Here is a 25,122-nt window from a genome sequence, read left to right on the forward strand (position 1 = left end):
TCCTATTATCCTTGCCGTAATTACAAATGCATCATTTAAGAATTAAGCAAAAAGTAGAAAATAGCAGAAAAAAGTAAACAGTCGATAGGCAAGAATAAAAATACTGACATCAAGTGATATGAAATCGTAATATATTTGTTTGATATGATGACATCAATATAATGGATTTAAATAAAATTATAAAGCAAATGATTCAAACAAAAATTCCTTATATGTATCATCAGGTTTTGCTCCTCGCATCTATACTTGGATTGTGCTGCAAAAGTTCCACAGACACATTTTTGGAGTGCGCTGGAGAAACTCACGTTCATAAAGGTGTGAATTTAATATTTTCCAGCGATATTGAATAATATATTGATCAATTCATATGTAGTTTAATGTTTTCTCTGTTTTTTTTAAAATGCTCTTTAAATATTCACATGTTTTAACTCATGTATTTCTCTAATTGCAGTAGCTTATGTTGATACAATGCAACGACAAGATTTGATCTACTTTCCTTGCCCAAACACAGAACCTGATATAGAGAAACTGAACAAACAACAAAAAGTAATTCAGCTGGATAAAAAACTTAAAAGCTTTGGTATATCCTGGGTAAAGAGTACTTTGTATGTTCTACTGCTCGCAATTGTGTGTGCACACAATACTATAACAGAGGCCTTCAGACAGAACGAATATATGAAAGGATCGGTCAAAGATACATTTTTGGTGAGATTACTAATTTTAAGGTAGTACACAATAGATAGGCTAAATTTTTTCCACAAAATCATTTTTTGAAACTTTGATATTTTGTTCTAGAATAGAAAATCTATCTTGTTATAATTAATAAATATTTTGAAAGAAATTTAACCATACATTTTTTTGCCCACATAGTTCGAAATATGGCCAATCAGATCCCTATAAGAAAATTGTGAAATTAGACATCTGGCTTGAAAATGAACCTTATTTCAAAATTATCTATTGATTTGTTGCAAATTTGTGTGATATTAATTATAATGACAATGCTTTTGTTACTTAAACTCAGTAAGTATAGTGTAAGGACTTTGAGTGAAATATATTATAATTGAACAGGCATAGCGTTGGAATTGAAAATGCATATGTAGATATGCGACACTTTAAGTTTTCTTAAGAGAAAATGTAAAAAAAATAAAATAAAAAATAACAGAATGTTTTACAAGGGTTCCAGAATAAAATGTGTAAAAATAAGGAAAATTGAACCAGACTGGGTGATTTCAGATATTTTTCGACTTCTGAATTTCACATTAATTATAGTGCTTGTCTGATTCAGTGATATATGAAATCTTTTTATTTTGCATCCAGGCGTGTCTATATAATATTCGAATTTCCTCTTTATGATATTGATAGATACATGATGCCATGATGTTACCTGAAATACAAAAGCATTAATGTTCTTTTGTTACCGTATTTCTACAGACCGAACACAAGTCAACTGAACTAATTTTGTTTCTTTTGATGAATTCAAAGAAAAAAACGTAGTATTTAAAATGGAAATAATGTTATTTAATCAAATGACACAGAGCAAAAATACAAGTAGTTAGGGGAGGGGCAGACTAGGCTAGAAAAAATATAAACAACACAAAAATCTTTGGCATATTATGCAAGCTATAATTATTCTCATAAGAGTGTTAATTATGTATAAAAAACATGTCTGAATAGAAATTAATTAGAAACATTGCATGGTATTTCCTGCCTGCAGGTATACATCAATTCTATGAATAAAATTTACACATATCTTAATTACAGTAATGCGGTTCATATTTTTTTGCGTAAAAAGGTAATGAAGCTTCTTTTATTTTTCATCAAATGCTATTTATATATTTACATGTACACATAATATAATTATTGCCATTTTTTCTTTGCTTTCTTTAATGTTAAATATTCTAGGCAAACACCACAGATGACATATATGTTTGGATAGAAACTTATTTCATTCCAAACGTGTGGCCAAAGTGGTACGAAAACCAGGCTCTGCGAACTGCATACGAGCAAAGATTTATGTATGATCAATATAGTTATAGGATGTCGGATTCCATTTTGAGACAAGTCAGGTCCGGTAAGAGCTAAAACATCAGTTTTTTTTATGTATTCAATTGAAATGTTTAAAGAAGAAATCTTGTCAAATTGTAATAAAAACTAAAGATACTATGAGAACATATCTTACAAAATAACACAAAACACAATGTGAAAAAACTTAATTTTCCTTTTTTGCATTGGACACTTGCAAATATATCAGATCAGAACATAAAATAGATGGAACCCAATTGTACTGTTTATAAGTTTCAAGGGAAACTTAGATTTTGTTCACCGGTACGGTGTGAGTTGCGAACAGGGGACGGGTATTCCCAATGTTAGATAAAGAATGGGAGTGTTCTTGTTTTGCTAATTATAAGGGACACCTTAGATATCTGTCTGATCAAAATACATGTAATGGGTTATGCGTACCTCAGTGTGCCGGATGTACGGAAGGACGTATTACGTTCAGAGGGACGCCTCTGTCAGCATTTACAGTATTCTTTAAAGAAAACACTTCACAGTACTGCTCCACGCAATAACTAGTCGACGTTGTACAGTATAATTGTTTATGTGTCCATCATTACAGGGAATTGTTCTACGATTGAGGAAATGACAAATGCAGTCCCACGATGTATCGAAGATTACAAGTCAGAAAATGAAGACAGTGCACTTTATTGTAAAGGTATCTTTAATCAAAAAGGATATTATCACTTAATTTATTCAAATTAAGCATATGAATACTTTAAGGGGAGATAACATATATTACAACATTGAAATAGGTTTCTTTTTTGAAAGGATGGATACCACAAATATCCAGTAATGAAAATTGCTCTGATGAATATGACCCCATAGACAACAGCTTCGTTTACCGTACAGCAGAAGAATTAAAGTCTATAGTTTATATAGGAGAATTAGCTGTCTACGGAGGTGGGGGTTACATGATAGATTTAGGACCAAAGCAGTCGTTAGTGAATCAATACATCAGTCAACTTCGTAACCTTTCGTGGATAGACGGCTATACACGAGCGGTATTCATCGAAACCAACACCTTTAACGCGAACACTAGATTGTTTACACATCTGAAAATAGTGTTTGAATTATCTGAATACGGTTCCATTTATATGAAGTCTACCGCCGAATCTTTGAATTTGTATCCTTATGTCACAAGTATGGATTATATTGTGTTGGCTTGTCAGTTCATTTTCATGATAGTTGTAATTGTACGACTCGTGTTCTTTGCTATACATGTTTTCAAAACAAAACATACCTGCATGGCATCTTTCTCTTCTTGGGTAACAGCAATCGACATAACAATGTGTCTGAGCGCGATAGTGTTTTACATTTTACGGATAGATTTAACGATAAAAACGGTGGATGATATCATTGAAAATAAAGGTAAGCAGACAATAAGATTTAATATTTATTATGGCAAACAACTGTTTTAAATCGATCCATTAAAAACTTGTAATTCTATTTTTTCAGGGTCATACGTATCCTTCGAGTATGTCGAGATGTACGATTTGGTATACAAAACAGCGTTTGGAATGGTTTTCTTTTTTGGAGTTCTTGAATTTCTTCAACCGCTGACGATGAACTACCACTTCTTTATCCTGCAAAAATCCCTTTTAAGGGCCAGATATGATCTTTTCATGTCTATATTTTTAATAACACTGGCAATAGTTTCATTTGGATCGTACCTTTATCTCTCATTGGGAAAACATGCTGACAATTTTAAGGATTTATACTCTTCTATTATTACACTTCTACGCATGTTACTTGCAATGATTTCCTTTCGTTTAAATTCCAGCTTGAACTCGACAGAAGGAAGGATCGTTACAAGCCTGTTTTTCTTTACTATATCAATAATTGGGATAAACCTGTTTATAGCAATTCTTTTCAGCCATTTTGCCGACGTCCAGGCAATGCAGAAAAAGCATAAGGTGGGATTCTCATATTTTTCTTGTATTTACAATTTAATGAAGTTTTCACAGAATCAAGAAGACAATATCACTTAATGATCTTATCAGTGAGATTAACTTTGACCCTTTCTTATTAGATGCAAGGTGAAGTCAAGGTTATTACCTTTTCCCTGGACATTAAGAATAAAATATTACTGTTGCCAATTGTGCGATCCCTACTAGTATTTCAAAAGATTGAATTGTTTCCTTTCGCATAAAATGATACTACCATATAGGGCCTAGAAAATGATATAACTAAATTGACATAAATGATACTAAAATAGAATATTGGTTTATTCGAATTTTCTCTACTTTTCTTAACTTTTTAGGATATTTTAGTTATTTTTATGTACGCCCTATTTAATTTTTTCTTATTTTCACATATATGGAGATACAAAATGATACAAATACAATTGGTTTTGATAGTTTAATTAGAGAGAGAAAAAAAAACTTTTTACGGATTTTTGGCTCAAGTCTGTACGTAGACTGGAAGCTTTTTTAAAGGGGCATGGACACAGTTTCAGCTAAAATTTCAAAATTTATTTTTCCATTTTACAAATATTTAACTAATGTCTTTCAAGTGATCATCAAAAATTTGAATGCAGTTGTCCAGATACAAGACAGATTTAGAGCTCCAAACCTTTGTTATATAAACAAGGCTACTGGCATTTTTTTGTTTAGACAGGTTGATATACTAATATATGTTCGTTTAAAGGAGATAGTTTCAAATAAAAGTTAATTTTAAATACAATTTGACAGTTACTATTGATTTGCTGAACTTCATTTTATTAGAAATATGTAAACAAAAATTAACAAGGCACGGGCCTTATTTACATTATGAAGAACTGTATCTTGTTTGTTAATCAACAAATGATGTTCAAATTGTTGCTAATCAATAGATGATGCCTTCGGTAGGAATTGTAAACATTAAAATTGTTTTTTTTTAATCGGTTGAAACTGTGTCCAGGCCTTTTTAAAGCTAATTTGTACATTTCTAGTATATTTGCAAAATCATATTTATTTGATATACAATGTACTAGTAGTTTGAAAATTTAGTCCCTTATTATTAATTTAAATTACATTTGAAATTTTCTTCCAAGTCATTGATTGTGTAAAAATTGTAACTGAATTCATTGTTCTATAATAATTTTGAGAAGCAGAAAAGAAGATATTTTCATGCGCCCTTATTCCGCCAAAAATATAATCCCTGCTAGTTTTCAATAGCAGATTATCATTTCTATTTAAAGTTGTACAATTGTGTTGAGGAAAGAAAATTATAGTTTTTTAAATCTCTTATGCCTAAATATTTAAGACATGTAAGTAAGTATACTTTGAATATTTTATGAAGTCAGAAACCAGAGAATCCTACATTAATTCGCCAGAATCTGAAAAGAAAACAGATAAAAGTGAGGATGTGTTTGATTATGAATTGAATCAACATGTGTGGAGGCAATTGGATCGTATCACTCATATCTTTCTAGAAAGACAAGTACATGCAGGTAAGAATAATAAAAAATTGGGCTTGAAATTAATCTAGTGTATTAGTGTATATAGGACACCCCCCCTTTTAACAGGTGAGCGAATTTTAAACTGGGCAAATAGAAAGAATACAGTATAATTTCTTTTAAAAGCAGTGACTGGGCGAAATTTAAACGGGGCAAAATTGTTTGCAAGTGTTAAGGGGCGCAAATAACACGGAACGAAAATAACATTTTATACTGTACAAATGTACACTTAAAACTTGTCAGTAAACGCATGCTGTATATCTTACAATATGTTGTGATTACAAGAGCAGTACATAAAATTTTAGTGAATTGCGTTTATTGTCCAGTATTTATCATTCATTTCTAACGTTAAAGGGGAAGGTTTTTACATTATAAGGGGGAAAGGGTGATTTTAAAAATAATACTCTGTCTCTGTACAAAACTTTTTGAAATTGAATTCAAATTGAGAAAATAGAATTATTAATAATCGGGATGAGGATGAACCATCATTACAAGAATAATTTCAAGGAAGTAATTCTTGAAATGTATTTTTATCGTTCTTCATTTCTGTTTTTCTCATTGACTGATTAAATTGTTGATTTACAGGGTATATGAAAAAATTCAGAGCTTTATATATATCAGGAAAAGATTAACATTCCGTGCCCGTTTTGAAAGTTTAAGGTCTTTTTTCTCTTTTGTGGTTTCCGAGGAAGAAAATAGTGTCTGTTCCCAGTCATCTTGGTCAAATTTTAAGGTATCCGACCTATATTAGGACCAAATTTTCTAACCTTAAAAATAAATATAAATTGTGTATAAAATACTCCAATGTAATTTCAAAGCATTTTATAGTATAAAAGTATTCACCAAGGGAAACGCTTTATTTTCAAAGCAGTATTTAATGGTTTAAAATTGCATTAAAGTCTATGGAACGAAGTAAAATATTATAACAAAAAATAAAAACTATGCATTTGAATATCAAGAAATGCTTTGGTGGAAACATGAATTTGATCATAAGAAATAGAAAAATGATTGAAAATTATTTTTTCACCAGATATATTTTTAGAATAGATTTTATTGAGAAAAATCAAAGGGTACTAACTCTTTACGGACAGGGCAGGGTCATAAATTAGATCACGCCCTGCTCTATCATACTGATACTAAAACAAGAAATTCAACACAAGAAATATACTGAGTATCCAGCCCACACATATTTGTAACTCATTAAATTCCATTGAATCTGAGGCTTATGTGGGTCGGATACCTTAATATTCCATCCTTTAAAAATCTGACTGAAAAAAACCAAAAGTCTTGTCAGTATGCACCGTAGTAATATTAAGTAAATATTCTTGGTTAAATTTTTTTATTACCTTGTTATTCCATGCAACAAAGAAAAAAACACTTTTTCAAATAAAAAATTTTAATTAAAGTCATTCAATTTTTACATTTAGAGTCATTTCCTCAATCTTTTCCGGAGGATGTGCTGCAAAAGGTAACCGATTTACTCTTATGACATTATCGGCAATACTTTAAAGTTAAATCCATTATATCACATGTTTGTAGCGTATCTGAACTCACGTAACAGTTGAGATTCTATCAATTAACTAAGTTAAGTAAGATTTACATATTTGAAAATTTTTTAAACTTTAAAATGATCATTACTTTTAAAATGGTCAGGCTTTTATATTATACAATATATCAGACATGTGTATTAACTGTGACAAGACCTTTCTAAATACAGTATGATTTGACCCCGCATTCATGAATTTTGATCTTCTTTTCAAATACTTTAACCTTTGTCATAACTTTTGAATGAGAACAGATGAAGCTTTCTTATTTGACACCTGCATTTTCCTGTAACAAAATATCTGAACATGCTATAATTTTTTACCCTTTGACCTTCATGTTTGACCATATTTTCATAAAAAATGTAACTGTGGTTATTTCTTTTGCATTACATAAGATAAAAGAAACATCTCCGTCATAACACCTGTAGAATCATTGGAAAGACCTTTAACTTGCTTTCAATTAAAAAAAAAAACAAAGATGTAGAACTCAATTTGGTTACCCATTTTTGCCAATGAAATTCATTTACAATACAATTACAGTTTTTTTTCTGAAATACATTTTCATATATTACTACCAATCTTCATTTTGAAATTCTGTTTATTACTACATGTACATGTACTACTAGATAGCTTGTTCTCTGATCGACTGTCACGTTTATTAAACACTTTTTAAAAATTAAAATAATTTTTATTATGATGTATGCATCGTTATTTCCTGTCACGATTGTTCTTTTTCATCATATGCTGTATGCGTTTCATGCCATCTTAACGTGAAATAACAGCAACTTAATTATGAAAAACCACCACGTAATCTAGCTATATATTGTTCAAAACATTTTTTTTCTTTTTCTTTCCAATAATAGCTGGACATTTTAGATCAGCATATCAAGTTGAAATGCCACGATGAATATCGGTTTATGAAGGTACTTGCTTGCATCCTTTACCTCACTAAAACTCTGCGATGGAATATGAACATGGCATTAGATGTCACTGCAGACTACAGCAAAAAAACTGGAATGAGATACAAGTAATATTATTTTTACTAATATCGCCTTTAAAACATCCCTTAAATTGTCAAGATGGGATATTTGAATTTTTTCTGTGATTTTCTGAATTTCTTTGCATCTGTCGGGGTTTTTTTTTTGATAGCCCACCTGAACCGAAGTCTCAAAATACTCTGTTGGCTTTCTTCGTTTGAGTAAAGAGTTCTTCTTAAAAACCTTTGGGTAAATTTAACCGATAGAAACGTAAAATCTCTGGGTGAGGGGAATGAAAGTTTGTTCAAATGAAGGGCCGTGTTCAAATGAAGGGCCGCATTATCTTTCATGACACTTGACAATTTATATTAGAAATTTTGATGAATGTTAAAATCTAACGGGACTGGAAAAACGATTTGGATTTTATTTTTATAGAAAATTAGTTATCACATCTTTTTTTTCTACTTGACTACAATCAGTTTTTCATTTATTTACTTTTGTCGGTTTGCAATACAAAGACTTGTACTTTTCTGATCACTTTTGGTCTGTAGTCCGCTTGTCCGTCCGTCTGTATACTTTTCACTTCTTCTAATTCTTTAGAACCACGATGATACCCGGCGATAGGATGGAGCGACAATGTGTTATTTCTAATTACTAATATACATATCCGCCAACCAATATTACCAGTGTTCTTTCATGGTTTTTATAGGAAAGCCAAACTAGACTTTTTACAAAAATGTCCTATTAATACGATAATTACTTTTCGAATAGATTTTTTAAAAATAGTCAACAGACATGATCTTTTACCTTGTGTTATAAAGCGGAATAAGATATGTAAAGTTAGCTACTAGTAACTGATTACGACAAGTGGTAAAGTTAGCTACTAGAAGCTGGCTACGAGAAGTAAGTAAATTTGGCTACTAGTAACTGGCTACGAGAAGTATGTAAAGTTGGCTACTAGTAACTGGCTACTAGTAGCTGGCTACGACAAGCATGTAAAGTTGGCTACTACTAACTGGCTACTAGTAAATGACTTGAACCTTATACAAATAACCGTCTAGTATCTTTTGTGTAGAATTATGTAAACTTGGGATACAAATGTTGATATTCTTGAAGTAGCTGGAATTTTACACCGCTGATATCCACTGATACTGTTGAAAAAAAAACAATCTATGAGCTTTTCAACGTAATCTGGCACTGAAGTTACCAAGTTATCGGTAGTAATAAACTCAGCTACTAGTGCCTTTTGTCTAGAATTATGCTATTTGGGAGACAAATGTTGATATTTGTAAAGTAGCTGGTTTGTTACCTCGCTGATATCAACTGATATTGCTGATAAAAATAATCTCTAAAATATTCCACATGATCTGGCAGTAAAGTTACCAAGATATTGTTAGTAATGAACTCAGCTACTGGTACCTTTTGTTTCAAATTATGCTATTTTTGGAGACAAATGTTGATATATTTAAACTAGCTGTTTTTTTACCTCGCTGATATTAATTGATATTGCTGATAAAAATAATCTCTAAGATATTCCAAATGATCTGGCAGTAAAGTTACGAAGATATCGTTAGTAATGAACTCAGCTACTGGTACTTTTTGTTTCAAATTATGCTATTTTTGGAGACAAATGTTGATATTTTTAAAGTAGCTGGTTTGTTACCTCGCTGATATCAACTGATATTGTTGATAAAAATAATCTCTAAGATATTTCACATGATCTGGCAGTAAAGTTAACAAGATATCGGTAGTAATAAACCCAGCTACTAGTATCTTTTGTTTCAAATTATGCTATTTTTGAAGACAGATGTTGATATTTTTAAAGTAGCTGGTTTGTTACCTCGCTGATATCAACTGATATTGCTGATAAAATAATCTCTAAAATATTCCACATGATCTGGCAGTAAAGTTACCAAGATATCGTTAGTAATGAACTCAGCTACTGGTACCTTTTGTTTCAAATTATGCTATTTTTGGAGACAAATGTTGATATATTTAAACTAGCTGTTTTTTTACCTCGCTGATAGTAATTGATATTGCTGATAAAAATAATCTCTAAGATATTCCAAATGATCTGGCAGTAAAGTTACCAAGATATCTTTAGTAATGAACTCAGCTACTGGTACTTTTTGTTTCAAATTATGCTATTTTTGAAGACAAATGTTGATATTTTTAAAGTAGCTGATTTGTTACCTCGCTGATATCAACTGATATTGCTGATAAAAATAATCTCTAAGATATTCCACATGATCATGCAGTAAAGTTACCAAGATATCATTAGTAATGAACTCAGCTACTGGTACCTATTGTGTAAAATTATGCTATATTTGGAGACAAATGTTGATATTTTTTAAGTAGCTGGTTTGTTACCTCGCTGATATCAACTGATACTGATGATAAAATAATCTCTAAAATATTCCACATGATTTGGCAGTAAAGTTACCAAGATATCGTTAGTAATGAACTCAGCTACTGGTACCTTGCTATTTTTGAATACAAATGTTGATATTTTTAAAGTAGCTGGTTTGTTACCTCGCTGATATCAACTGATATTGTTGATAAAAATAATCTCTAAGGTATTTCACATGATCTGGCAGTAAAGTTAACAAGATATCGGTAGTAATGAACTCAGCTACTTGTACTTTTTGTTTCAAATTATGCTATTTTTGAAGACAAATGTTGATATTTTTAAAGTAGCTGATTTGTTACTTCGGCTGATATCAACTGATATTGCTGATAAAAATAATCTCTAAGATATTCCACATGATCATGCAGTAAAGTTACCAAGATATCATTAGTAATGAACTCAGCTACTGGTACCTATTGTGTAAAATTATGCTATATTTGGAGACAAATGTTGATATTTTTGAAGTAGCTGGTTTGTTACCTCGCTGATATCAACTGATACTGATGATAAAATAATCTCTAAGAAATTCCACATGATCTGGCAGTAAAGTTACCAAGATATCGTTAGTAATGAACTCAGCTACTGGTACCTTGCTATTTTTGAATACAAATGTTGAAATATTTGAAGTAGCCGGTTTTTTACCTCACTAATATCAACTGATATTGCTGATAAAGATAATCTCTAAGATATACCACATGATCTGGCAGTAAAGTTACCCAAGATATCGTTAGTAATGAACACAGCTACTGGTACCTTTTGTTTCAAATTATGCTATTTTTGAAGACAAATGTTGATATTTTTGAAGTAACTGGTTTGTTACCTCGCTGAAATCAACTGATGTTGCTGATAAAAATAATCTATAGACCATTCCACATGATCTGGCAGTAAAGTTACCAAGATATCATTAGTAATGAACTCAGCTACTGGTACCTTTTGTTTCTAATTATGCTATTTTTGAAATCAAATGTTGATATTTTTGAAGTAGCTGGTTTTTTACCTCGCTGATATCAACAGATATTGTTGAAAAAAAACAATCTCTAAGATATTCCACATGATCTGGCAGTAAAGTTACCAAGATATCGTTAGAAATGAACTCAGCTACTGGTACCTTTTGTTTCAAATTATGCTATTTTTGAAGACAAATGTTGATATTTTTTAAGAAGCTGGTTTGTTACCTCGCTGATATCAACAGATATTGCGGATAAAAATAATCTCTAAGATGTTCCACATGACCTTGCCCTAAAGTTATAAAGATATCTGTAGTAATAAACTCAGCTACTGGTACCTTTTGTTTCATATTATGCAATTTTTTTATGGAGATGTTGATATTCTAGAAGTAGCTGGATTTTTACACCGCTGATATCCACTGATTTTGTTTATAAAAACAATCTCTGAGCTTTTCCACATGATTTGGCACTAAAGTTACCGATATATTAATAGTAATAAACTCAGCTACTGGTACCTTTTAGCATATTTATATACATATTTACAAATAGCGAACGCTGAATGAAGTTTTTCTCCTTGTTTGGGACGTCACAATGTGAAAATGACGTCACTATTTAGGTCACTTGTGACGAAAATGGTTGTCTCAGTCGAGCTCGTTCAACAAAGGACTGTACAATTTATTGTATATCTTAGAAATCCTTCTGCAGTATCAAATAATAATTTGTACACAGTTTATTAAGATAAACGAGTTCCTATATATTCAATTAATGATTGGATTGATCGTTTTAGTGAAGGAAGACAGAAGGTTAAAAATGATACTTGTCATCTTGCCCAGTGAAGGCAAGTTTGAAAAGAGATATGTTTTTATTTTTTAATTAAGCAATTTGCTACCAAAACTTCAATTTACACTTTACATTTTATTTGAACAATAATATAGTTATTAAATACCGAAGATATCGTTTACTTTACATTTTAAAGATATTAGATATTACGAGGGTTGTCCAAAGAGTTCGTGGACAATGACGTTTTTGTGAAAATATATGGTTCTATATTAATCTGTTGTATATCGAAACATTTCTTATGAAAAAGCAAATCAGAATGATATAATTCTTATTGATGGAACTTAATATTTTTGTAAAAATCGGGGTCTTTGAAGGTCGCGGATAGTGCGTACGGACCAAGGTTAAAATGACATAAACTCTGATATAAAGTGTCCATATTATAACGATTTTTTGTGTCAAAACTCGACAAAAAAAGCGACGTCAGCCGTTCGCACGGGGCAGCGTCCGATTAAAAAGAAATGTTTTTGTACTGTTGAAACGACGTATAAGACAAAATATTTGTTAAAACAACTCAGAACTATTGAAATATATTTAATGTATGACTGTCAGATTGGTATATACTATTTTTAAACGGTGTGTACAAATTCGATGACACTACAAGAATTTAACAACACATGAAATTTACTGAAATTGGAGATTTCCATTCATGACGTTGAACATTATAAAACTAGCGCAGCGTCGTACTGGGTTGTGCAGTTTGTGTATACAAACTGTTTATTTAGATGACGCTCGTAATTTTTAGCTCTACTGGTCAGAGACCAGAAGAGCTTATGCGATAGTAATGCGTCCGGCGTCCGTCCGTCTGTCCGTCTGTCTGTCCGTCTGTCTGTAAACAATTTTTCAAAATGCTACTCCTCCTACAGTTTTGGTCTAATTTCAATATAACTTGGCACACAAGTAGACTACCCTGAGATACATAATTCTGTATATCGGTTTTTGATATCGGTGAACGGTGTTGCCATGGTTACTAAAAATAGAAATTTCTGTGAAATTGTTTCAAAATGCTACTCCTCCTACAGTTTTGGTCTGATTTCAGTTTAACTTGGCACACAAATAGACTATACTAAGATACATAATTCTGTGTATTGGTTTTTGATTTCGATGAACGGTGTTGCCGTGGTTACTAAAAATAGAAATTTCTGTGAAATGCTTTCAAAATGCTACTCCTCCTACAGTTTTGGTCTGATTTCAGTATAACTTGGCACACAAGTAGACTACACTAAGATACATAATTCTGTATATCGGTTTTTGATTTCGATGAACGGTGTTGCCGTGGTTACTAAAAATAGAAATTTCTGTGAAATTCTTTCAAAATGCTACTCCTCCTACAGTTTTGGTCTGATTTCAGTTTAACTTGGCACACAAGTAGACTATACTAAGATACATAATTCTGTTTATCGGTTTTTGATTTCGATGAACGTTGTTGCCGTGGTTACTAAAAATAGAAATTTCTGTGAAATTCTTTCAAAATGCTATTCCTCCTACAGTTTTTTTCTGATTTCAGTATAACTTGGCACACAAGTAGAATACACTAAGATACATAATTCTGTGTATCGGTTTTTGATTTCGATGAACGGTGTTGCCGTGGTTACTAAAAATAGAAATTTCTGTGAAATTCTTTCAAAATGCTACTCCTCCTACAGTTTTGGTCTGATTTCAGTATAACTTGGCACACAAGTAGACTACACTAAAATATATGGAACGCCATCACTGCCTTATAGCATAAAACTATGCATTCATTATGTCAATCTATCATAACGTGATGTGAACATATCTTTACGTTATGTCAATTTTTTATGGGGTGATGTAAAAATATCTTTACATCATGTCAATACTGCATTACATGAAGTAAACAGATTCTTCCATTATGTCAGCACTTTATAACTTGAAGTCGGAAGTTCATTATGTGAAGTGAAAATATGTTTACATTGTGTTAAAACTTTATTACGTGAAATGAATGTTTCTTTATATTATTTCATTTCTTTAATATGTGAGGTCAAAATTGCATCACGTCAAGTAAATTGTGTTTTATAATTAAACTTATCATTACATGAAGTCAAAAGTCCATTCCTTTTTGAGAGTGTATATGTCTATTATGTCAAAGCATTATTACGTGAAATGGATTTATCTTTATATTACGGCGAGAGCATCATGATGTGAGGAGAACACATCTTACCTTTATGTCAGTGCTTTATTACGTGGTATAAAAAGTGTATAACATAATGTGAACATATCTTTATATTATATCAACACTTTATTACATTATGTCAAAACTCCATTCCGTGATGTGGATATATAATTACGTTATGTCAACTCTTATGTGATTTAAAAAATATCTTTATATTGTGTTAACTCTTTATCATGTTGATTCCAAAAGTTCATTACCTGATGTGAAAATACATTTACATTATCTGAAAGCTGTATATCTAGTATAATAATGAATGTTGACGACTGTATTTTAATGACTGGTAAGAGGGGGGGGGGGGCGATTGAGTAGGACGAATAATTATAGACACATAATATCAGCCCCCCTCTTTTCCCAGACATAACCTTATTTTAGAAAATGTAATGTTCATTGAAAGTACAGCCCCCACCCCCACTTATTGTTGAAGTATAGTCCACTAGGGGTAATGTAGTATAACTGAAAAAAATATATGACTAATCAAAGTCGGACCCCCCTCTCCGAAATAGGATTTTCGGGCTTGGACAAATTTTTTTGGCTTGTCAAGTTTTTTCGGGTAAATAATTTTTTTTCTGGCTGACATCCTCTTTCAAATAAATGCTTTAATGTCACGGAATTAGTTACTGTAATTTTTTCAACCATTCCAAGACCAGAATTCTGTTATAAAAATCTACCAGTCCCTCATCTAAATCAGTTGAACATGCCTTAATAAGCATGCATGGGCACATATTTGTGGCGCATATGGGTATCTTGAAAAAAGAAGGGGGACGGTATAGAGTTGGTGACCAAAGGGGGAAAGCAGAAAAACTCTCCGGCAGGCTTTATAGTTTAATAGAAAAAAATTTTCAATATAATTCAGCTAAACTTAATGTGAAAGTAATGCAATGTCCTACAATGTAAAACTAATAAATTTATTAATTTTATATATATTTTGGTGACTAAAGATGGTAGGGCGGGATTTCTGACCCCCCCTTCCCCAAGCCGCCAGTGCACGTGTGTTATTCGATCGATGTGTTTACACTTTAAAAAAGAGAGTTAAAGACTGATAAAAAAAAACTTATGACAGTGTTCTGAGTAAGATCAGAAGTTTAAGATTTTTATTAAAAAAAAAGCAATTCAAAAGAAAAAAAATGCTGCACGACTCATATTTGATTTATTTAATTATCAGATAAAAGTAAACGCCATTGAATTTCGACGCGTGACTTTAATTCACAGTCGCAGTGTTAAGGCTTTGCACATTTCAAGGTTGTTAATCATTTTTCGCTTAAAGTTTTTATATCATTTAATCGCTGAGAATTTATTTTAAGACAGTTTTCTCTCCCGCCATTTTTAGTGCTTTCGGAATGCGGAAAATACGTTATGCTCATATAAAGGCCGAGGATACCCGTGTTCGCATAACGTAATAGTGAATCGACATAATGTAGAAGAGTGCGCACAGTATGATATGAGCTTTCCACATCTGATATGAGATGAAATAGCCTAAGATACATGTTTGCTGACAAGAGGCTTGGCATTTTTGACACACTGTAAAGACACAATGACATAATGTAATAACGATTTGTCAAAAAGTAAGGGCTAATTCACATCATGAAATTGATTCACGTCGTCATGTAGCATATTGAAGGCATAAAGTAGTAAAAGAATTGACCACATGTGACAATTTTTTCAGATCATGTAATGAAATTCTGACATCGTATTATAGCGACTTCATATTGAGTTAAAGATAAATTCACATCATGTAATGAACTACTTAGACCAAATAGTAGAGAGTGCACATAATGTAATAATGAGTTGAAAATATATAAAAACATTTTTACACCACGTAAAATTGTTTTGACTTGATGTCATAAAGAGCTGATATAATGCAGTGGAAGATTGGCGCAATGTAATTAAAGTGCGAGTTAATGCCATAAAGACTAAACATAATGTAATTGAAAGTTGACATAACGCAATAGTAGTGTGTGTAATTGTCATAAAGAGTTGACATAATGTAATGAAAGGTTGACACAATGCAATAGCATTGTGGGTTAATGTCATAAAGAGTTGGCATAATGTAATGGAAGGTTGACATAATGCAATAGCATTGTGGGTTAATGTCATAAAGAGTTGACATAATGTAATGAAAGGTTGACATAATGCAATAGCATTGTGGGTTAATGTCATAAAGAGTTGACATAATGTAATGTAAGGTTGACACAATGCAATAGTAGTGTGAGTAAATGTCATAAAGTGTTGACATAATGTAATGGAAGGTTGACGCAATGCAACTGTTGTGTTCTGTTATAAGGCAGTGACGGCGTTCCATAAAAATACATAATTCTGTGTATCGGTTTTTGATTTTGATGAAGGGTGTTGCTGTGGTTACTAAAAATAGAAATTTCTGTGAAATTCTTTCAAAATGCTACTCCTCCTACAGTTTTGGTCTGATTTCAGTATAACTTGGCACACAAGTAGACTGCACTAAGATACATAATTCTTTATATCAAATTTTAATTTTGATGAACGGTGTTGCCGTGGTTACTAAAAATAGAAATGTCTGTAAAATTGTTTCAAAATGCTACTCCTCCTGCAGTTTTGGTCTGATTTCAGTATAACTTGGCACACAAGTAGAATACACTAAGAACATAAAGAGACTTTATCAGCGATCATTATTCTATTTATTGCTGTTGTAAAGTTTCAAATCCCAGCTGCTTAAGTACTTTTCTCTTCCTTTGCTATAAGTTCAAACCAGTAGAGCTTCAGTCTCGACAGAGACTTCTGGTTTGTGCATTGTTTTGAATTTTAAAAATAAAATACATTATAATCTATACACAATGATTATTGCTAGCACTTGGAAGTGCATTGCGCCTTAAAAAAGAAATTTAGTGTGTGTCCATGAACATGTGTTAAGTCAATGTTCAAATGTTTGACGCTTAACGTCAGGCTAGTCCGTGCGCGCAATCTGCGATGTTTAAAGACCCCGATTTTTACCAAAATATTAAGTTCCATCAATAATCAAAGTACTGAAAGTACTGAAAAGCGGTTAGCATGCTTTCATCTTATATGTACCGAAAAAAGTGCATGAAATGATATTTAAGTATGCATATCTTTGTCCAATGCCATCAGAGAAAAAAACAGACATTCTGTTTTTGTAATACTTTACTTAATAGTAAAACCAATAACATTCCAAACTGATGTCACCGATGGATGCAATCTAATTAAAATCAGATGTACCGAATCTGCTACTGCTTCTCAAACATCTAACAACATCCTATTTGGGGTCATGTAAGAGTGAATCTTCGATTAGCCAAAGAAAATGGTTCCTCCGAAATCTTGGCTTATAGTTCAGATGGGTTTCTTGTTTTCACCACCGAACCAAAACACCCGAGGAGGTTTGTAGTAAACAAAATATGCATTGCAAAAGCTGTGTTATGTATGACGTGTGGGGTATCTTGTATAATAGTTTGCGCTCTTTCGTTTGCATTATTCACGTTCAGATGCCAGACTGCAGACTATACATGAAATTTATTCCAAAATTACTTTAATTCAACGTAAGACAGTATCAATAATGATGATATGTAGCCGTGGAATTAATTTGAGAATTGTTTACCGAGGCTTGAATCTACATAGCCAATTGAAAGTGTTTGTGTTTACTAGTACATGTATTCATAATCGAAAGGTCGCTCTGATGTGACCCCGAATGGGATGTTAGATGTTTGAGAAGCGGTAGCGGATTTGGAACATTTAAATAAATTTCAATTAGATTGAAATACATGTTTCAAAATTCAAACATGAGATTTCTTCACTTTGAAAGACAGGACGTGCATTTTTAAAACTTCTCTCTTGGTGGCATCCAATCGTTCTCTGGATGAAAACAATTATGTTGATGTTGAAAATTTAATTGTCTTTCATGCTCTATTGAATCTGAAATTAGGCAATTGTAAAGCCTACTATAGCAAACAACTAAAAAAGTGACAAGTTAAACTCTTTAGATTAATGGATTTGGAGTAGTGTAGATCTACAGCTGGCTTGTCAGAGAAAAAAGGATGGCTGAGCAGAGACTTCGTAAATGAATTGATATCAGAGAGCTCCAGATGTGTAGGCTCACTGCGTGTGTAACCGGTCAACGAGGGATGCTTACTTCTTCTAGGCAACGGATCCCACCTCTTGAACTTTCAGGAGTCAGTTTTTCTTCTTAAATCGATCATTGATCATTCTGTATTTTGATACAGATACTTCCGTTTAGAAATATTATGAACTACTACTTCTACGCGAAGACTGGCGAGTAAACACGATTATCAAGCTTTATGAAATGTACCTTATTGACTTTTCAAACAAGTGAATGTTTGAATAAAGTAAATGGTATATGAGAATCATTTATAAGAAGTCTTGCACAATATGTCTAGATAAGGACATATAATGTGTATTTGCCATATACTCTATATGCAATATTGTTCTCAAATAAAACATGTGAAAAGGAAAGTTGTCTTATCAATCAATACTAGTATTTAAAAATTCAAATGTACACTAAAAGTCAGTGTAACTTAAGAAGTTATCAGTGTCATTTTCTTCAATATGTCGATTAAACAATATACACTGATTTTTTTTCTATCAATGTGCCTCTAAACACCTGTATTTTAATTTAATTCTTCTCAAACGCTCAAAATACTAATCGACAAATTGGATAAATTCAAATTTAAAAAGTATTTTCACAGCTAATAATACATTCCCTAGGAATTGATCAAATTTTCAAAACTTATAAATAAGCATTAGTATATATTTTAAATTTTTGCTAATTGCCAAGATTTTTCATACCTCATTCTTCTGTGAATAATAATGTCGGTTGATTTTTAGAAGAGGATCACAATGCCGATTAAGATTAATATATATTTATCCATTTTTTTTTTCAAAATTAATTTTACTACTTTAAGTGCCCCATTATTTTTTTTCAAAACTAAAAGTAAGTGATCCCTTATGATCGTTTGTAATATATTATCAAAGACGGGGTAGAGAAGTTACCCCTGGAAGCAGAGCTTTTATAATCTGTTTATTAGACAGAGAAGAAAAGAGAAGAAAACAAACGTTTCATTGTGGAGGTAATCCTATTGTTTCCATAAAAACGTTACAAAAAGTGTAAACCTTACAGATGTATTCGGTGTTTTTATAACAGCGTTTTTCAGGTATTACTTAACTTGATAAATGGTGTTTCTTAATACTTTGGCAAGGAAAATCAAACTCGATCGAGAGATTTGCTGATGTTTTTGCAGTCTGTAATAACCTTCAACCTGCTGTATAATTAACCGTATCGTTCAACTTTCAAAAATAAACTAACAGTTGCTATAAATCGCGATCGCACGATGTACATGTAATAAGGACCAAATTCTCAGTTCTTTGAGTTATTGTTCTAAGTATTGTCAATGCTTTGGTAAATACTTAAATAAGAATTCGATATAATCGTTATAATAGCCACTCTTCATACACAGCATATTGTCAATCTCTCACCTGGGGGGCGTATTACGCCAACAGTATACAAATCATAGGAAGCGCAAAATGCTGAAGTTACCGTTGTCGATAGGTAGCGCCTTGTGGAAATTTCCGGTTTTGGTTGCAGAAGGATAAGGTTACGTGCCATAATGCGATGTCGATAGGTAGCGCCTTATGGAAGTTTCCGGTTTTTTGGAGCCCATGCCATAAAGCGGTTAGCTAGCTAACCGCTTAAAAATTTAACCAGTATGACTTGGTTTTTCATAAGTAATATTTTGATATACAAAAGATGCATAAAGAACCATTTATTTTGACAAAAACGTCATTGTCCACGAACTTTTTGGACAACCCTCGTATAAAAAGGAGGCACCCTTTCCATATCCATCTTGAATAAAGGTCTCTCCCCAGACAGAAGATTTGTGTTTTAATGGTCTCCATGCTTATTTTTGGAAAGGATAGTTTTATCCACCTATTCTGTTGCCGAGATTTGATCATTTCTGACAAATAAACTTTTCTTGTCATAAAAATTAACTAACATGGAAAGAAATATAACCAGAAGTCTCTGTCGAGACTGAAGCTCTACTGGTTTGAACTTATAGCAAAGGAAGAGAAAAGTACTTAAGCAGCTGGGATTTGAAACTTTACAACAGCAATAAATAGAATAATGATCGCTGATAAAGTCTCTTTATGTTCTTAGTGTATTCTACTTGTGTGCCAAGTTATACTGAAATCAGACCAAAACTGTAGGAGGAGTAGCATTTTGAAAGAATTTCACAGAAATTTCTATTTTTAGTAACCACGGCAACACAGTTTATCAAAATCAAAAACCGATGCACAGAATTATGTATTTTAGTGTAGTCTACTTGTGTGCCAAGTTATACTGAAATCAGACCAAAACTGTAGGAGGAGTAGCATTTTGAAAGAATTTCACAGAAATTTCTATTTTTAGTAACCACGGCAACACTGTTCATCGAAATCAAAAACCGATATACAGAATTATGTATCTTAGTGTATTCTACTTGTGTGCCAAGTTATACTGAAATCAGACCAAAACTGTAGGAGGAGTAGCATTTTGAAAGAATTTCACAGAAATTTCTATTTTTAGTAACCACGGCAACACTGTTCATCGAAATCAAAAACCAATACACAGAATTATGTATTTTAGTGTAGTCTACTTGTGTGCCAAGTTATACTGAAATCAGACCAAAACTGTAGGAGGAGTAGCATTTTGAAAGAATTTCACAGAAATTTCTATTTTTAGTAACCACGGCAACACAGTTCATCGAAATCAAAAACCAATACACAGAATTATGTATTTTAGTGTAGTCTACTTGTGTGCCAAGTTATACTGAAATCAGACCAAAACTGTAGGAGGAGTAGCATTTTGAAAGAATTTCACAGAAATTTCTATTTTTAGTAACCACGGCAACACAGTTCATCGAAATCAAAAACCAATACACAGAATTATGTATTTTAGTGTAGTCTACTTGTGTGCCAAGTTATACTGAAATCAGACCAAAACTGTAGGAGGAGTAGCATTTTGAAAGAATTTCACAGAAATTTCTATTTTTAGTAACCACGGCAACACTGTTCATCGAAATCAAAAACCGATATACAGAATTATGTATCTTAGTGTAGTCTACTTGTGTGCCAAGTTATACTGAAATCAGACCAAAACTGTAGGAGGAGTAGCATTTTGAAAGAATTTCACAGAAATTTCTATTTTTAGTAACCATGGCAACACCGTTCATTGAATCAAAAACCAATACACAGAATTATGTATCTTAGTGTAGTCTACTTGTGTGCCAAGTTATACTGAAATCAGACCTAAACTGTAGGAGGAGTAGCATTTTGAAAGAATTTCACAGAAATTTCTATTTTTAGTAACCACGGCAACACCGTTCATCGAAATCAAAAACCAATACACAGATTATGTATTTTAGTGTATTCTACTTGTGTGCCAAGTTATACTGAAATCAGATCAAAACTGTAGGAGGAGTAGCATTTTGAAAGAATTTCACAGAAATTTCTATTTTTAGTAACCACGGCAACACCATTCATCGAAATCAAAAACCGATATACAGAATTATGTATCTTAGTGTATTCTACTTGTGTGCCAAGTTATACTGAAATCAGACCAAAACTGTAGGAGGAGTAGCATTTTGAAAGCATTTCACAGAAATTTCTATTTTTAGTAACCATGGCAACACCGTTCATCGAAATCAAAAACCAATACACAGAATTATGTATCTTAGTATGGTCTACTTGTGTGCCAAGTTATACTGAATTAGACCAAAACTGTAGGAGGAGTAGCATTTTGAAAGAATTTCACAATAATTTCTATTTTTTAGTAACCACGGCCACAGCGTTCATCGAAATCAAAAACCGATATACAGAATTATGTATCTTAGTGTATTCTACTTGTGTGCCAAGTTATACTGAAATCAGACCAAAACTGTAGGAGGAGAAGCATTTTGAAAGAATTTCACAGAAATTTCTATTTTTAGCAACCACGGCAACACCGTTTATCGAAATCAAAAACCGATAAACAGAATTGTGTATTTTAGTGTAGTCTACTTGTGTGCCAAGTTATACTGAATTGAGACCAAAACTGTAGGAGGAGTAGCATTTTGAAAGAATTTCACAGAAATTTCTATTTTTAGTAACCACGGCAACACCGTTCACCGAAATCAAAAACCGATACACAGAATTAAGTATCTTAGTATAGTCTACTTGTGTGCCAAGTTATATTGAAATTAGACCAAAACTGTAGGAGGAGTAGCATTTTGAAAAATTGTTTACAGACAGACGGACAGACAGACAGACAGACAGACGGACGGACGCCGGACGCATTACTATCGCATAAGCTCTTCTGGTCTCTGACCAGTAGAGCTAAAAATCAGAAAAATCTTTCAACTTTTGCGACAGAACGCTGCGGAAGGGGTCACGTGACCGCCAGAATGGATTTTTCGGAGACTTCTTCAAGGCCCTAGCTAGAGTCCGGGGTGAAGCCCCCGGAAGCAGACAATTTTTTACAAACATGAGATGTTTTTTCCTTGTACATGTATTTGTATCCAGAAATTGAATAATTTTAAACAAAAGGTGCTAGTAGCTGAGTTTATTGCTAACGATATCTTAGTAACATCAGCACTAAATCATATTGAAAAAGAACAGAGATCGTTTTTATCAACAAAATTAGTGGATATCAACGGTGTAAAAATCCAGCTACTTCAAGAGTATCAACATTTGTCTCCAAAAATAGCATAATATGAAACAAAAGGTACCAGTAGCTGAATTCATTACTAACGATATCTTGGTAACTTTACTGCCAGATCATGTGGAATATCTTAGAGATTATGTTAATCAGCAATATCAGCTGATATCAGCGAGGTAACAAACCAGCAACTTCAAAAATATCAACATTTGTCTCCAAAAATAGCATAATGGGAAACAAAAGGTATCAGTAGCTGGGTTCATTACTAACGATATCTTGGTAACTTCACTGCCAGATCATGTGGAATATCTTAGAGAATATTTTTATCAACAAAATTAGTGGATATCAGCGGTGTAAAAATCCAGCTACTTCAAGAGTATCAACATTTGTCTCCAAAAAGAGCATAATTTGAAACAAAAGGTACCAGTAGCTGAGTTCATTACTAACGATATCTTGGTAACTTTACTGCAAGATCATGTGGAATATCTTAGAGATTATTTTTATCAGATATATCAGTTGATTTCAGCGAGGTAAAAAACCAGCTACTTCAAAAATATCAACATTTGTCTCCAAAAATAGCATAATTTGAAACAAAAGGTACCAGTAGCTGAGTTCATTACTAACAATATCTTGGAAACTTTACTGCTAAATCATGTAAAATATCTTAGAGATTATTTTTATCAGCAATATCAGTTTATATCAGCGAGGTAACAAACCAGCTACTTCAAAATTATCAACATTTATCTTCAAAAAATAGCATAATTTGAAACAAAAGGTACAAGTAGCTGAGTTCATTACTAACGATATCTTGGTAACCTTACTGCCAGATCATGTGGAATACCTTAAAGATTATTTTTATCAGCAATATCAGTTGATATCAGCCAGGTAATAAACCAGCTACTTCAAAATTATCAACATTTGTCTCCAAAAAAAAGCATAATTTGAAACAATAGGTACCAGTAGCTGAGTTCATTACTAATGATATCTTGGTAACTTTACTGCCAGATCATGTGGAATATCTTAGGGATTATTTTTATCAACAATATCAGTTGATATCAGACAGGTAATAAACCAGCTACTTCAAAATTATCAACATTTGTCTCCAAAAAAAAGCATAATTTGAAACAATAGGTACCAGTAGCTGAGTTCATTACTAATGATATCTTGGTAACTTTACTGCCAGATCATGTGGAATATCTTAGGGATTATTTTTATCAACAATATCAGTTGATATCAGACAGGTAATAAACCAGCTACTTCAAAATTATCAACATTTGTCTCCAAAAAAAAGCATAATTTGAAACAATAGGTACCAGTTGCTGAGTTCATTACTAATGATATCTTAGTAGCTTTACTGCCAGATCATGTGGAATATCCTAGAAATTAGTTTTATCAGCAATATCAGTTGATATCAGCGAGGTAACAAACCAGCAACTTAAAAAATATCAGCATTTGTCTCCAAAAATAGCATAATTTGAAACAACAGGTACTAGTAGCTGAGTTCATTACTAACGATATCTTGGTAACTTCACTGCCAGATCATGTGGAATATCTTAGAGATTATTTTTATCAACAAAATTAGTGGATATCAGCGAGGTAATAAACCAGCTACTTCAAAATTATCAACATTTGTCTCCAAAAAAAAAGCATAATTTGAAACAAAAGGTACCAGTAGCTGAGTTCATTACTAATGATATCTTGGTAACTTTACTGCCAGATCATGTGGAATATCTTAGAGATTATTTTTATCAACAATATCAGTTGATATCAGCGAGGTAACAAACCATCTACTTTAAAAATATCAACATTTGTCTCCCAAATTGCATAATTCTAGACAAATGGTTCTAGTAGCTGAGTTCATTACTACCGATATCTTGGTAACTTCAGTGCCAGATTATGTTGAAAAGCTCAGAGATTGTTTTTTTCAACTCTATCAGTGGATATCAGTGGTGTAAAATTCCAGCTACTTCAAGAATATCAACATTTGTATCCCAAGTTTGCAGAATTTTACAAAAAGATACTAGACGGTTATTTTTATAAGGTTCAAGTCATTT

The 25,122-nt window shown here is 32.3% G+C and overlaps 1 protein-coding gene across 1 annotated transcript in view; it reads left to right on the forward strand.

Moving 5' to 3' along the window:
* Window positions 1–232: 232 nt before the first annotated feature.
* LOC134229377 (polycystin-2-like) overlaps window positions 233–25,122 on the forward strand; it is a gene marked incomplete at its 3' end in the record, with an annotated part of 39,461 nt that continues 14,571 nt past the window's right edge. The window contains exons 1-9 of the mRNA XM_062711120.1: window positions 233–315; window positions 452–705; window positions 1,903–2,071; window positions 2,618–2,713; window positions 2,827–3,426; window positions 3,514–3,971; window positions 5,338–5,488; window positions 6,922–6,962; window positions 7,902–8,065. Of these exons, the coding sequence (XP_062567104.1) occupies window positions 469–705; window positions 1,903–2,071; window positions 2,618–2,713; window positions 2,827–3,426; window positions 3,514–3,971; window positions 5,338–5,488; window positions 6,922–6,962; window positions 7,902–8,065 (1,916 nt within the window). The remainder of the gene's footprint in view (window positions 316–451; window positions 706–1,902; window positions 2,072–2,617; window positions 2,714–2,826; window positions 3,427–3,513; window positions 3,972–5,337; window positions 5,489–6,921; window positions 6,963–7,901; window positions 8,066–25,122) is intronic.

This window comes from Saccostrea cucullata, unplaced genomic scaffold, assembly GCF_032062105.1.
Source record: "Saccostrea cucullata isolate Sc308-1 unplaced genomic scaffold, CSIRO_AGI_Scuc_v1 ctg4708, whole genome shotgun sequence".
Lineage (NCBI taxonomy): Eukaryota > Metazoa > Mollusca > Bivalvia > Ostreida > Ostreidae > Saccostrea > Saccostrea cuccullata.